At 35.2% G+C, this 15,297-nt stretch overlaps 1 protein-coding gene across 6 annotated transcripts in view; it reads left to right on the top strand.

Moving 5' to 3' along the window:
- Positions 1–15,297, top strand: part of CEP83 (centrosomal protein 83) — an 89,882-nt gene that overhangs the window by 57,998 nt on the left and 16,587 nt on the right. For 4 of the 6 annotated variants that reach the window (XM_045553229.1, XM_045553231.1, XM_045553232.1 and 1 more), the window contains 2 exons: positions 10,721–10,796; positions 12,702–12,859. In XM_045553229.1, the coding sequence (XP_045409185.1) occupies positions 10,721–10,796; positions 12,702–12,859 (234 nt within the window). Of the gene's footprint in view, positions 1–10,720; positions 10,797–12,701; positions 12,881–13,839; positions 13,843–15,297 lie in introns of all 6 variants that reach the window. The other 2 variants (XM_045553234.1, XM_045553233.1) reach the window with 2 other exon arrangements.

The raw sequence follows: 15,297 nt of genomic DNA on the forward strand, positions 1-15,297 counted from the left end.
TTCAGGCTTAGGCATTAGTGTTAACCTTGTTCCTAAAAAGGATTAAGACATTTTCTTTGGTGTTTGATGCTCTGGGACAAATATGGTGCTGTAGGACCATAATGTGTTTGAAGACGTGGTAGAATTCCCCTGTGAACCCGTCCAGGCTTGGTGCCCTTTTCTGGGACAGTCCTTGGATAGCTTTATCTGTTTCTTCTACAGAAATCAGCCTGTTTAAGCTCTATCTCTAATGTAGTCAGTTTTTATAATCTGCATTTTCATAAGGAATTCTATATGTTTTCAAACTTATTTACACAGGTATATAAAAGTTTTTCTTCATAATTTTTTTTCTATTTCATTGCTTGTTTTCCCTTTGTTATTTCTTATTTTGTACATGTGCTATCTTCCTTTCTCAGTCAACTAGTGCTTTGTATATTTTATTTTTTTATTGTGGTTTGTGTATTTTTTATTGTAAGATATACATAAAATTTACCATTTTAACTTTGAAAGCATACAGTTCAGCGTAATTTTATAATTAGGATTTTGATTTATTGGATCAACTGTTTTCCTATTTTTCTACCTCATTAATTTCTGCTTTTATATTTACTTTCTGTATTTTTTGCCATTCAAAAAGTTTTTACAGTTTTATTGTTTAATGTACATAAAGTTTACCCATTTAAATAATATACAACTTGATGAATTTTGATAATTATATATAGTTGTATAACCATCACCACAATAAAAATACAACTGTTCCATCCCTCTAAAAGTTTCCCCAGGTCTTTTGTTTTGTCTTGTTTTTGAGACAGAGTCTTGCTGTGTCACCTGGGCTGGAGTACAGTGAGGTAATCATAGTTCACTGCAGCCTCAGACTCCTGGGCTGAAGTGATTCTCCTGCCTCAGCCTCTGGATTCTCTGGGACTACAGGCCCACACCACTATGCCCAGCTAATTTTCTACTTTTTGTAGAGACTGGGTCTCACTTTTGCTCAGGCTGGTCTTAAACTCTTGGGCTCAGATAATCCTCCCACCTTATGTCTTTTTGTAGTTGGCCTCTCCCCCTGATCCCCAGCCTTAGACAACCACTGTTTCTCCATGTTGTTGCATGTGTCAGTAGTTCATTACTTTTTACTGCTGATTAATGTTTATTGAATGAATATAATGTGATTTGTCTATCCATTCTCCTGTGGATGGACAAATATTTGAGTTGTTTTTAGCTTGGGGCTGTTATGAATAATGCTGGTGTGAGCATTTATGTATAAGTCTTTCTGTAGAAATATGTTCTTATTTCTTCTGAGTACATACCCAGAAATGGGATTGCTGAGTCATATGGTAAGTACATATTTAATTTTATAACATACAGAAATACTGCTTTCCAAAGTGGAAACACTTTCCAGAATGTTTTCATTCTGTGTAGCAATGTATGAGAATTCCATTTGTTTCACATTCTTACACTTGTTATTGTAGATATTTTCAATTTTGAAATATTAATTAAGGAGGTACACTGTTTTGTTTTATTTTTTTTTTACATAAATATCTTGTATAATGCTTAAGTCAGGGCTTTTTGTGTGCCCATCACCAGAGTAGTGTTTATTGTACCCAACAGGTAAGTTTTTATCCTACACCCACCTACCCCTCTTCTTGATGTCTCATGTCCTTTATATCACTTTGTGTGCATATGTACCCATCAGTTAGCCCCCACTCATTAGTAAGAACTTATGGTATTTGGTCTTCTATTCTTGAGATACTTCATTTAGGATAATGGTCTCTAGTTCCATTCAAGTTGCTGCAAATGACATTATTTCATTTTTTATGGCCGAGTAATACTCCATGATGTACACACACACACCCCTACCACATTTTCTTTATCTTCTCATGAATTGAAGGGCACTTAGGTTGATTCCACATCTTTACAATTGTGAATTGTGCTGTGATAAACATTCAAGTGCAGGTGTCTTTTTGATAAAATGACTTCATTTCTTTTGGGTGTGGATTGGGTAAATATTTATTTTTTATTTGCATATAGGTATTCAGTTTTTCCAGCACCATTTGTTGACTATTTTTTCCCCCATTGAAGTATCTTTGTACCTTTGTTGAAAATTAATTGACCATATAGGTATGGGTCTGTTTCTTGATTCTCTTTTCTATTTTATTGATCTGTATGTCTTAGCTTCACACCAGCATCACACCATCTTGTTTGCTGTAGCTTTATAGTAAGTTTGATTCAGGTAGTGCAAGTCTTCTAGCTTCTTTTTTGTCTAAATTCTTTTGGTTCTTCTAGGTCTGTCTTTTTTTTTTTTTTTTTTTAAGCCAGTCAAATTTAGTAGGTCTGTCTTTCAATGTAAATTTTAAAATCAGCTTGTCACTTTTTTCTAAAAAGCTTATAAAACTTTTTATTGGGATTGAATTTATAGGCTTGAGGAAAATTGTTATCTTAAGAGTTTTGAGTGTTTCAATCCATGAATATCTCACATTTCTCCATTTATTTACATCTTCTTTAGTTTCTTTCAGCAGTGTTTTGTAGCTTTCATTATATACATCATGCTCATCTTTTGTTAAATTTTATTCCTAAGTATTTTGTGTTGCTATATATGGAGTTTTTCTTTAAATTTACTTTTTAAGTGTTCATTGCTAGCATATAGAAATATAGTTAATTGGCTTTTTATGTATTTATCTTGAATCCTGTGACCTTGCTAAAGTCCCAGGATTCTAATAGCTGCTCTGTTGATTTCTTAGAGATCATGTTATATATCTTGGGCTTTCTTTTAGTTTATTTTGTTCATTTTGTTTTTAAGATACGAATTTGATTCTAATGATTATTCTTTCATTTTTATTAGTAAGAGTATTTAGTGCTGAGAATTTTCTCTCATCACTGCTTTAAATGTATCCCATAGATCATGATGTATAGTGTTTTAGTTATCATTTTTTTTTGAACGCTCTAATTTCACTTTGTATTTTCCTTTTTACCCAAGAGTTGTTTAACAGAAGATACCTTAGTTTGCTAAGTCTGCTGTAACAAAACATCACAGACTGGGTGATTTAAACAACAGAAATTTGTTTTCTTGCACTTTTGGAGGCTAGAAGTCAGAGGTTAAGTTATGGAATGATTTAGTTTTTCCTGAGGCCTCTATCCTTGGCTTGCGGATAGCCACCTTCTCACTGTATTCTCACATGGCCTTTTCTCTGTATGCTTGCATCCCTGGTGTCTCTGCCTTTTATAAGGACACCAGTCATATTGGATCAGGGGCCACCCATATACCTCATTTAACCTTAATTACGTCTTTAAAGGCCTTATCTCTAAATGCAGTCATATCTAAAGTACTGGGGGTTGAGACTTCAACATGAATTTTGAAGTGGTGTGTTTTAGTTTATAACACAAGGTTTTTGAATTTCCAAGTGGGAGAGCCTTTTAAAAAATTTTGTTGTTAATTTCTAGTTTTATTACATTGTGATCCAAAAGTATTGTTTATTTCTACTTTATGGAACATACTAATGTTTCTTTGTAATCTAATACATCAAGGCCAGGACTAGGGTGAGACAAGTGTGGCACCCAGGGTGCAAAATTTGAGATACTCTCGTGCTGACCCTGCATTTGCAGGAATCTTAGAATGAATGTCTCCTTCAGTTTTGCATTCTGGGCACTGCGCTCAGCCTTATATTAATAGTATATGCCCCAGTCACAGCCTTATATTAATAGTATATGATTAATTTTTGTGAGTGTTACATAATATGTGGAAAGTATTCAATTATAAGAGTCTAAAGTTTGATATATATTCATAAGATCTACCTTATTAACTGTGATGTTTAGGTCTTCTGTGGACTTATGTTTTGTCCACTTGATCTGTCTTGTACAAAGAATGATCTTTAAAGTCTCCTATTTTTAGTATGTTTTTTATTTATGACTATAGTTTTTGCTTCAGAAAGGTGACTGTGTTACTTGGTACAATATAACAATTTTCATGACAATTATATTTTAATTATGAATTGTGATTTTAATATGAAAAATGCTTTTTGTAATTTAACCTTTTTTTGCTTGAATTTTACATTGTCTGTTATCATCACTACTCCTATTTTCCTACAGTTTCCATTTGCATAGTATGCTTTTGTCCCCTTATTTCTGAATTTTCAGAATCACTTTGATTTTGTAAATGTGTGTTTTGTATATATCATGTAGTTGGGTCTTGCTTTATGAGCCAAATTGGAGATCTTTTTATTTTAATAAATAATGGAGGAGTTAAGTCCATTGACATGCGTTGAGCCCCTGCTTATTGCAAAGACTTGCAGGTAGGAGCATGAGCGATCACTTGCTGGAATTGGTATTTTTTTCCTTCATTTTATTTACAGTTTTGAAATTTGGGCATTTCAGTCTTCCAGTTATGCTAAGGGTGTGTTTTTGTGTGGCTTTATTTGTTCTCCTTACTTTCCTGTATTGTTTTTGCAGAATATGTGTATAACACAGAGCTAGACATCTGCTGTTGTCTTCAGCAGCTGGAAGTTCTTTGTATCTGCCTTTTAATTCTAATATCTTAGTGACTTCTTTAATTATATAGATTAAAGTTGAGAGGCTTTTAAAAATCTTATTCATTAAGTTGTAGGTTATGTTTTGAGACAAAGTTCTTGATTCACATTACTTAGTACAGAACTACTTCAGGCAGAGGTATATGTATTATTTACTTATGTCAGGTTAGATGAACTGTAAATTTAAATTGTTAGTGGCTAAGATTCTAAAATCATAAATCTGTAATGGATTTTGAGAGCCAGTCTTGCCCATCCCTTTGCTTTTAGATGGGTACATTTTTTTTAACTATTCAGGACAGATAGGTTTTTTTGTTTGTTTATCTCTCCTTGACAATTTCCAGAAAGAGGGGAGAGGCCCTCCCAGGAACCCCATTCTAATGTGTAGCCTATTATGGTCCCACATTTTGGCCAGATAGAATCTTTTCTGTTAGAATTTAAGCCTGTTTCTCCTGCTTTGGGCTTCTGTTGCCATAGTGATAAAATGTTCAGCATTCTGTCATTACTTGAAGACAATAATGAACTTGACTGTTAGGTTTTTTGGAGTTTTTTTGCTATATAAAACAGCTTTCAATCCTTTAGCTTTTCTTTAATATAAATAATTTTCTGTTGTATTAATCACTTTGCTAATTTTTCTTTGATTTCTCTACAGTTTCTCCAGATCATTTATAATGTATAATTGACCCCAGCTTATTTTAAAATAAGGACGTAGTAATCAACGTAAAATCTAGCAGGAGTAATTCACAAGATTTGCATGACTTACTACTATTATTATTTTTTTGTTTTTTACAATCGTGTTGGTTTTTTTTCCCATGGCAAAGCCCAGCTGCATCAACCAAGTCTGTTTTGATTATTCATTAAAGTAATAATTGCAGCTTCTATTATTAGATTCTATGATAGTTCAGAGACTTATCTATGGAGAAAAAGGTCTTGCTAAGGAAATGAAAAGCATAAATCATGTAAAGCAGAAGTATCCATTTATATACAACCAACAAATATCTATGATAGATATATTAATCTACTTCATATTAATCACTGCTTTGGCAGATGCTTTAAATTATTATATAGTAGTCTTTTGTCTTCATTAAAGTGGTTTTTTTCACCACTAGTGTATTACAGTGCCAAGAGAAATAAAATTATTTTTATAAAAGTTTTGTATTTCAAAAGGCTGTCCCACTGCACACTTATTAAACTCGAAAAGATGGTAAAGTTAGCTACAAATTAAAAACATGTAAAAATTACAGGAATTTAAGTGTAATAAAGTATGTAGTCAACTTTTGGTTACGACAGCAACCCAACTCCAGCTAATGCAAACCAAAAAGGGGACTTTATTGGTTGACCTATGTTGTGGAAAGGACAGGGGTTATGCTGGTCTCATGGACACATTGATCTAGGAATGCAAATGTGATCGCATAAGAGTGGCATCCTCCCTCCTCCTCTCTCCCTCTTCCTTTCTTCTCTTTTTCTTTCTCCTGTGTCTGCTTCTTTCCTGCCACTTTCTCTTTGAGGCCAAGACCATATGTTGAGACCAAAGAAAACAGAATTCTTACTTGCCAACTCACATTAGAAAACTCTGGAGAAAGGTTTGGGTCTGGTTCACATGCCCATCCCTGGGCCTACCACTGTGGCCATGGGGATCAGTCTCTCTAGCTCAGCCGAGGTTATATGCCTATTTCTCCCTGTGGGAGAAGGCAGTGGGTGATAAGCAGTTTATATCAGAAGTGAGAGGAGATATAACCAAGGGAAAAGGAACTTAATCATTTAAGATACCTGTAGTAAATTTATCTTTTGCATAGCTTAAAGCCAGAGCTCTATTTTCCGTTTGGGGCTTTCTGATTTTTTTCTTAAGGTTTTTATAAACATTTTGATTTCATCAGTTTGGATTTTTTTTGCTGCCTATAGTGGGTATTTGCTTTTTTTAAAAAAAAAAAAAACTATCATTTAATATATCTGCCTTTCTATTTATACTCATCTTAAGAAGAATCATCTTGGTCATTTGGACATGTTCTCTCCCAGAATTTGGACTAGGAAGAAGGGTATGGAAGGCTATGTGGCAGCATTTGAAGGACCAGGCAGTTGTTGTAGCATGTCTTTGCCTGTGATTCCTGTTAGTTATTGTATCCTGGTTTTGGCTCTCTAGTTCTCTTTTGCTTCAATAGGCTCTTATATTCTTCCAGGAAAGTCCCTTTTTGCTAATAATGGGCAGAGTCAATTTCTAATGCTCGTAAGAACTGTGCTTGTTCAGAAAGTTGGTATAAGAAGGCCACTCTCATTCTCAAGACACTTGTTTTAGGAATCTTTGACAATAGAGAAATCACAAATACAACTTACATTGCTTGCCCTATATGTTGCTTTCCCTTGGTAATAGAGATTCACATTAAATGAAGCTAAGAGGTTATACCAGAGCCTTTGCTGCCCAATATGGTATTACTGGTAACATATAGCTATTTAAATCTAAATTAAATTAACTAAAATTTTAAAAATTGAAAATTCAGTTCCTCAGATGCACTAGCCACATATCAAATGTGCCATAGCAGCAGTAGCTAGTGGCTGTCATATTGGATGGCAAGGATTATAGAATATTTCTGTCACTGTTGGACTGTAAACTTCTTAAGGTAGGGATTCTGTCTTTGTTATTCTCTGATGTATCTACAATACTTAGAACTGGGCTCAGCATTTATAGGCACTCAGTAAATATTTGTTGAATGTGGAAATAGCACATATCAGCTGCTTACCACAGGAAACCTAGACCATGATCATCACAGTTGGCTGCTCTGTACTTTTAAGCTGCTCTGGAACAGCTCCATCTTAATATTATTCCAAAGTTTCCATTTGAGCATTTCCATAGCTGCATTCTCTGTTGTACCCTAGCCCTCCAGTTTGCCTACTGTTTCTATTTCCATAATTACTCTTAAAGTATAAAGTACTTGACCTCATAGTTTCTTATTCCCCAACCTTCTCATCCTTCACCTTCTGATTTTTCCCCACCTCCTCGTATTAAAGCTGTCCTTTTAACAATTTCCATCATAACTTCTGGAATCCCTATTCTATTACCAATAATTTTTTTGTGATCTTGACATTTTTTTTGAAAACACCCTCACTGAAACTTTCTCCTGGTAGCATGTAACCTGGCAATCTTTTAGGTTAAAATTATTCTTCTTTCTCTCTCCTACAACAAGGGACCAAGAAGGGAAATCATTTGTAAACCCCACTTTTTCCAGACCATTGTTTGACTAACTGGTTAAGATGATTTTTTGTTTGATATTTGTTGCATCCAGTTTATACCTGCCTTTTTATCTCTTTCAGTTACTGACCTACAGGGTATTTCTCAGCAGTCACTGAGTACTTGGGTATTTGGCTCAACTTTTTTCTATTTTCTATCCCTTGCCATCATTCTTAGTGACTATATATCCATATTGTTGAACTGTTTAACACGTTGACCTTATAGTTTATCTTCATTCTGTCATTCTTTATCTTTATTCCACTTTAGCATCCTATACACCTAGCCACACCTTGGACCTTGTCATCTTAGAACCAATCACTTCAAAAACCTAAATTTCTTTCTCTTATCTATTCTACTTTAGCTGAAGATATTAAAACTGTTAGTGCTTGTACTTCTCTTTTTCTTCCAATCTGTTAACCTGGCTCCCTTGCTTCGTTTTCAGCTTGGAAACTATCTATTGCTCAGCTGTGTTCTCACTTGTACATGAATGAAGGCTCCTGGATATGAATGTTTTCAACTTCTTGCTAGCTTAGAATTTCTGTATCTTTATCCATTCTCTTCTCCCTATTTTAGTGAAAATGTCCTTTTCCTTTTTTACTTTCCAAGTGAGCAGTACTCTTAATCCCATCTCCTCTGTTTCCTCTAAGGTCTTGCTTCATCATTTATACTCTTCTTCACCTATATCTTTCATTTCTCTATCTCAGACTCTTATTTTGCCTTCTAGGTCCACTTCAAATTGTATCTCTTGGCCGGGCACAGTGGCTCACGCCTGTAGTTCCAGCACTTGGGGAGGCCGAGGTGGGAGGATCACTTGAGGCCAGGAGTTGAGGACCAGCCTGTACAACATAGTGAGACTCCATCTCTTAAAAAAAAAATCAGCTGGGCGTGGTGGCACACATCTGTAGTCCTAGCTACTCAGGAGACTGAGCGGGGAAGATCACTAGAATCCAGCAGTTGTTGAAGGCTGCAGTGAGCTATGATCGTGCCATTGTACTCTAGCCTGGGCAACAGAGCGAGACACTGTCTCTTAAAAAAACAAAACAAATTGCATCTTTCACATAGCTTTTACTAATCCCCTAATGAAAATTAATCACTTTCTTCTGTACTTTGTACTTCTGTTATAAGGCTTATTCTCTTTTGACTTGTGATGCACCTTGAATATTCAAAAACCTAATCAAAAGAGATACTATATTCATAAATCTACAGCACTGTCTTTTGAAACTCTTTTGTTCAAAAAGGTAGATTTAAGACCATTGATCTTATTCCTAAATCTTGATAATATCAAAGTTAATTTTATTTATGTTAAATTCCATTATTTCATGGAATCCTAAATGTAATGATCTTAAATCATGGACTGATTTTCTCCCGAAGAAAAATACTAATTTTAGGTTCTAACCCAATACAGCTTCAGCAAAGTTAACTGAAGAAAGCCTTGTAAATCATCTCCTGTAGTCTACCATAATGGTGTTCTTATTCCTTTCATATCTTACTTGGTTTCTTTTTCGTATCCTTTCATATTTTGATGATATTCAGATACTGTTTACTATTGTTTCTTTGGCTTCAGTTTTTGTATGTAGGGCACTATTGTTTTTCTTTGTATTTATGTAACTTATATAGAAAGCATTCAGGCCATGGATGCTTTATTAACCAAGTCTTGTTTCTTACTGATTTACCAAGTATATCCAAATTCTTAACCTGAGCTAGGATATACTTGGGGCCTAGGTTTTCTAACTCAGGACCTGAGGTAGGACCCACAGTGTTTTCTCCTCTACTTTCATCTTCATGATTTTGTGGATAGAAATCTTCATTAACTCAGTAACCCAAAAGCACCAAGTTAGTAATATCCATAAACATTTAGTGGAGGATGTACACAGAAAATTTGAGAGAGTAATTATGTAGCTAGAATTATGAAATAAGAATGTGACTGGTACTGACAAAGGAGCAAAAGGAAAAGGACTGGACTTCTTTAGATCCATTGTTTCTGGTATTTGTATGTAAACATCTCAGGATGCAATGGGTCGTATCTTCAGGTTTCTTCCATGTTGTCCAATCATCTTAAACATTTAAACATCTAATCCATGATTTGGGTTCATTCTGTCCATCAACAAATATTTATTGAATTCTTACCATACTTAAAGCACAGCCCTAGGCTCTTGAGAGTGTTGTCCCAGTAAACACGTTCTAATTGGGCAGATAAGACATGCCAATAATGCCACGCTATAAATACTAAGTGCCAAGTAAATTATATTTGAAATAAGTGTTTGAAGAATTTAAAAAGGGGGAAGGGGTGTTAAGGGGCCTATCCTGCCAAACCTGATTGGTATAACATCTTCCGAATGAGGTTAGTCATTTGGTCACCAGAGCTGCTCTGCATTTTAAGGCTGAAGATGTATCATTCCCTTTGAAGAGGATGCAAATCGTGTCGTGTTCATTCATCTCAGGGATGAAAAGCTCACAAGATATTTTATAGAATACAGGATGGTGTGTCCTGTCTTAGATAGTTTTCTTTTAAATCTGTATCCTTGTAGAATGAAAGTGAAGTAGCAGTGTGTTGGAAAGCATTTTCTAAATTGTAGAATACTGTATGGATGTAAGTTGGCCTCTCCTAAAATTGGATTACTTCCTGATACCTTAGCAATACATTCTGTACTTTTTCACCAAAGGCCACTTGTTCAGGCTATTCTCTGTTTATCAAAATCCTACTTGTCAGGTTTTTATACATGTGATATTCTATAGTCCCCCTGGACAGACTTAATTTCTCATCCTCTCTGTGCCCATAATTTGTAGATTTTCCTATTGCAAAAGCTGTGATTTGTGTTACATTTTCAGTGTATGTGAACACAGCCAGGCTGCCTGAAGTCTCAGTATTTTTGGTTCTCCACTAGTTTGCATAGCACAGTGCCTGGTGGCAAACAGGCATTCAGTAAAATGATTGTCTAATTCAGTGAAATAAATGACCTATGAATTCCTAATAATGTCCTTTGTATTGGGTTGTGATTTTTAGGTTAAAACTTCAACAACAAATTATGACTATTGAAAATGCAGAGAAAGAAAAAAATGAAAATTCTGACCTAAAACAGGTATGATTTTAGCAAACATTTTGTTTTTATGTTTTTAAATAGTTTAAATCTGTGTTTTGCACATTTTTTAAAAATTTGCCATCAGTATTTAGAGAATCTAATTACCACAATTGATAACATGCTGATGAGATTATATGTAAAGATAAAATGTCTAAACCTCTATGCTTTGTTTTAGTAAGCTTCTTTTACTAACTGCTGTTATTCTTAAGATATGTATATGGTGTAGCTCATGATGAATTTTTTAACAGTATTTGGATATTCTGAATTTATAAAATTGATTAAAAAGATCATCCAGGTTTTAAGTTATATGTCTGATTGCTTTGTAACTTGACGTTTATTCTGTGCGGTAATTCTTGCTACAACCCTATGAAATCTGAGTGTTGTATTTGTGGAAGGAAATTTATATTTTAAGCACAGTTATTTGGATTCAGGAAAGATTTGTATAAGATTGGGCAAAACATGGAAGAATGTTCTTTTCTGAATTCTGTTTTCTTTTTTGTTTTCTTGGGTTTTTTCCCCCCCCTACAAATTATGAAGTAGTAAGAATTCCATTTTTAGAATTTATTCTTGCATGCTAGCTGGTACTGCTTTGCATGTGTTAAGGTTTCTAAGTCTTAAGTAGATGGGCATAATGTTTGATACCCGGAGAGAAGTTATCTAGCATCATTGGCATTGGGCTTTGTGTCATCCTGTGGCTATGGAGAGGTATTAAGCTCTTTGAAGGCTGCTTGTTCAGGCAGCTATAATACAGATTTAATATTTGCCACTCCAGGTAAAAATAAAGTGTGAATAGTTCTATATGGAGAAATTCATTCTAAAACAGAAATCTGAGACATAGCATTTTATTTTATTCTGCTAACAATTACTCTCTGGACTTTCAGAGTCCTATCTTAATTTGACTTTGCTACCATCAGGAAGTAATGGGATTATTTTCCATTTATTTAATTTATTGTATAAGAACCTTGTTTCTGTTTATCCTTGAATCTCATAATGGGTTCTTTTGATCCCTGTTTTCTTAACTGCTTTGCTCCAAAATGTCTCCCAGAGAATGGCTAAGAAAGGTAAAAGGAAGAGAAAGAAAAATGAGGACTCTTAATAATTGGCAAAATGGTTTGTGGGGGAAGTAGATATAATTGTCCCAAATGAAGATTGTTTGGATATAATTTAGAAGCATTCTAGCCTGTTAATCTGTAACTAATTACCCACTTTTCATCTGAAAGAGTACTCCCAGATAAAGGTAAATTGGGATGGAGAAAAAGACTTGAGTGACATTATGTGGTTTGATAAATGACTCTAGAGGCCAAGGAATTCCTAGCATTGGTTAGATTTCTCTGAGCATCTTTCTTCTGCCCAGCACTGGACACAGAATGCTTGGAAACCATTTAAAAACAATGAGAGTGATCCTTCCCATACTTACAATGAATACTTTGACTGCTCAGAGAGCAGAACTCCTGGAAGGTTGCTGATCTCAGGGTATGTGGGAAGGGGAGAACAGATTTCTTTAGCTGCTTTCTTAGCTGACCTGCTTTTAAAATCTGTTTTTTCCTAGGAGGCTAAGGGAAGGCTAGAGTGAAAGGAGACTAAATCATGGGGTTCTCCTTTTTCATCTCCCTGTTTTCTTCCTCAGAACCCTCTTGCCCCCCCAATACCTCTGCTGGCCCACATATTTTGGGAAAGGAGGGAGGGAACTCAGTGACTGAGGGACACGCTTCTTGCTGGTCTCTGGTTGTAATAATGAGTGACCCTAGCTGCTGCTATTTATTATTTTATTTAGGGGCAGCCTCAGGGCATACCAGCTGGTTGGGGTATTTGCAAGGGAGAGATGCTTAGGTAGTGTCTGTGTTTCCAATGCCTCACTGCGTTTGGCTAGTGGCCTTATGTTTCTCCTCTTTCTTCTCTTTTAAGCAAATCAGTCGTTTGCAGATCCAGGTGAACTCACTCACACAGTCGGAGAATGACTTGCTGAATTCAAACCAAATGCTGAAGGAAATGGTGGAGAGGTTAAAACAAGAATGCCGAAATTTAAGAAGCCAAGCTGAGAGAGCACAACTAGAAGTTGAAAAGTAGAGTTGGCTCTTTTTTATGTACAAACTATTTTTTTCTTTTTTATATATGACATATAACTTTAGTGGGGATTCTAATGTTGAATGTGTTTTAGGAACTAGTTATAAACACCCTTTGATAGCATACAATGATCTTAGGTAGTGTACTGTATATAGAATGGACTTTATGGACTCTTGAATTGTTAAAAACATAAAATTAAGACATATTAAAATTCTGCTTGAGCCAGGCGTGGTGGCTCAGGCCTGTAATCCTAGCACTTTAAGAAGGCTGAGGCAGGGGGGATCACTTGAGGCCAGGAATTCGAGATCAGCCAGCACAGCAAGACCTCGTCTCTACAAAATACAAAACTTATCCAGGTGTGGTGGCACATGTCTGTAGTTCCAGCTACTCGGGGAGGCTGAGGCAGGAGGATTGCTTGAGCCCAGGAGCTGGAGATTGCAGTGAGGTATGATGGCGCCATTGCGCTCTAGTCGGGATGACAGAGCGAGGCCTTGTCTAAAAAAAAAAAAAAAAAAAAATTCTGCCTGAGCATAGTCTGAAAACTCTCAAAGAAAAATTTTATTAATTGAGTAAACTAAAACATTTCATTCTTCAAAAATCTAAACTGTTCTTCTGAGTGTCATAGAACAGAATGGTTTTTGTTTTGTTTTTGACGTATAACACTTCCTAGAATTAGAAATCATCTCTTGGATTTTCCCTTTGAACAAGTAATTTGTTTGTTTTTTTTTTTTTTTGGTCTTGACATTTTTTAGTAGGAGGTGGTGTACTAAGCTGATAATGAAAAAATGATTTTAGTGATGTTCAAGACCTTATATTTTCTGGAAAAATTCGTTCAGGTGTGGTAGGACACTACTGTTTTGTATTTTCTTTGTCTTTATAACATGTTGGTACTGTTATGTCATTAAATATGAAATGTCCAATTTCGAATCAAAAGTTTAGTTTATTATATCTCAAACAAGAAGCAGTCAATTAATCAAAGTATGTGTCTAAACTATTGGCACAGTTTTATCATTTAACAATAGCTTGTTTATGCCAGCAGCGAAGAAGCCTGGAGAGCAAGTGGTGATGAAATTGTGAAAGGCATTTTGCACAGCTTGTTGAGAATTGAATATTTTTTCTTGTAAGAAGTGGTCCAAAGTCTGGAAGCAGTGGTAGTCAGTTGGTGCAAGCTCTGGTGAATACGGTGGATGACAGTTTCTAAGTCCAGTCTCTGTAGTTTGAGCAGCGTTGTTTGTGTTACGTGGTCAAGCGTTGTCTTGCAAGAGGATTGGCCTGTCACTACTGACCAATCTCGGCTGTTTAATCACAAGCATCCTCATCATGTCATCCAATTGGTTGTGATAGACATCCACTGTAATCGATTGACTAGGTTTTATGAAGAAGCTACAGTGGATAATACTAGCACTGGATCACCAAACAGACATCTTTAGCTTTTTTTGATGAATATTTGTTTTTGGACTGTGTTTCAGCATTTTATCTTTATCCGGTCATTGTGTCGAGTGCTTGTGATTGCCAAAAAGAATCTATTTTTTATCACATGTAGCAATACAGTGTAGAAATGGTTTGTCTTTATGTCATGACAGCAAAGAAAGGCAAGCTTCAAGACAGTTTTTCTTTTGACATTTAATTTAGGTAGTACCCATCTGTCCAGCTTCTTTACCTTGTCGATTCGTTTTAAATGGTCTAATATTATTGGAATAGTCAGACCTTGTTGTTAATTTATGGATAAGTTGAGATGAATTCACTTCCATTGCAGTTTTTAGTTTATCATTATCCACCTTGGTCTCAGGTTGTCCACATGGCTCATTTTTAAGATTAAAAGTACCAGAAAGGAACTTTTTATAACTATTGACATACTGTGTGTTCATTAGCCACATCCTTTCCAATCACTTTGTTGATATTTTGAGCTGTGTTGTATTGGTTATATGATAGAACTTATATTTGAAAAGAATATGAATTTTTGACATTTATGCTTCTACAAAAATTGTTCTAAAAAATGTGAAAGATAATCACAAGTCAAAATGTGCGTTTGAAAGAATGAGGATGTACCTTTACGATAAAAATAAAACAAGAAGTGTCAAAGTGAAATGTCACAGATATTAACTGTCAAAGGAAATCGGACATTTTATACTTAATAACCTAATATATGTTTTTATTTTAATCTACAAAGTATTTTTTCAAATTTGTTCTTCTGAAGGCCACCATACTACGTAAAACTTTTTTTCTTCAGTTCTTCTGTTGTTTTTATTTATCTATCTATATATATACTTTTTTTTTTTTTTTTTTTTTTTTTTTTTAGAGATGGGCATCTCTCTCTGTTGCCCAGGCTGGAATGCAGTGTTACAGTCATAGCTCACTGCAACCTTAGGCTCAAGCAATCCTTCTGTCTCAGCCTCCCAAGTAGCTGGGACTACAGGTGTGTGCCACCATGCCTGGC

The sequence above is a fragment of the Lemur catta genome, chromosome 6, assembly GCF_020740605.2.
Source record: "Lemur catta isolate mLemCat1 chromosome 6, mLemCat1.pri, whole genome shotgun sequence".
Taxonomy (NCBI): Eukaryota; Metazoa; Chordata; class Mammalia; order Primates; family Lemuridae; genus Lemur; species Lemur catta.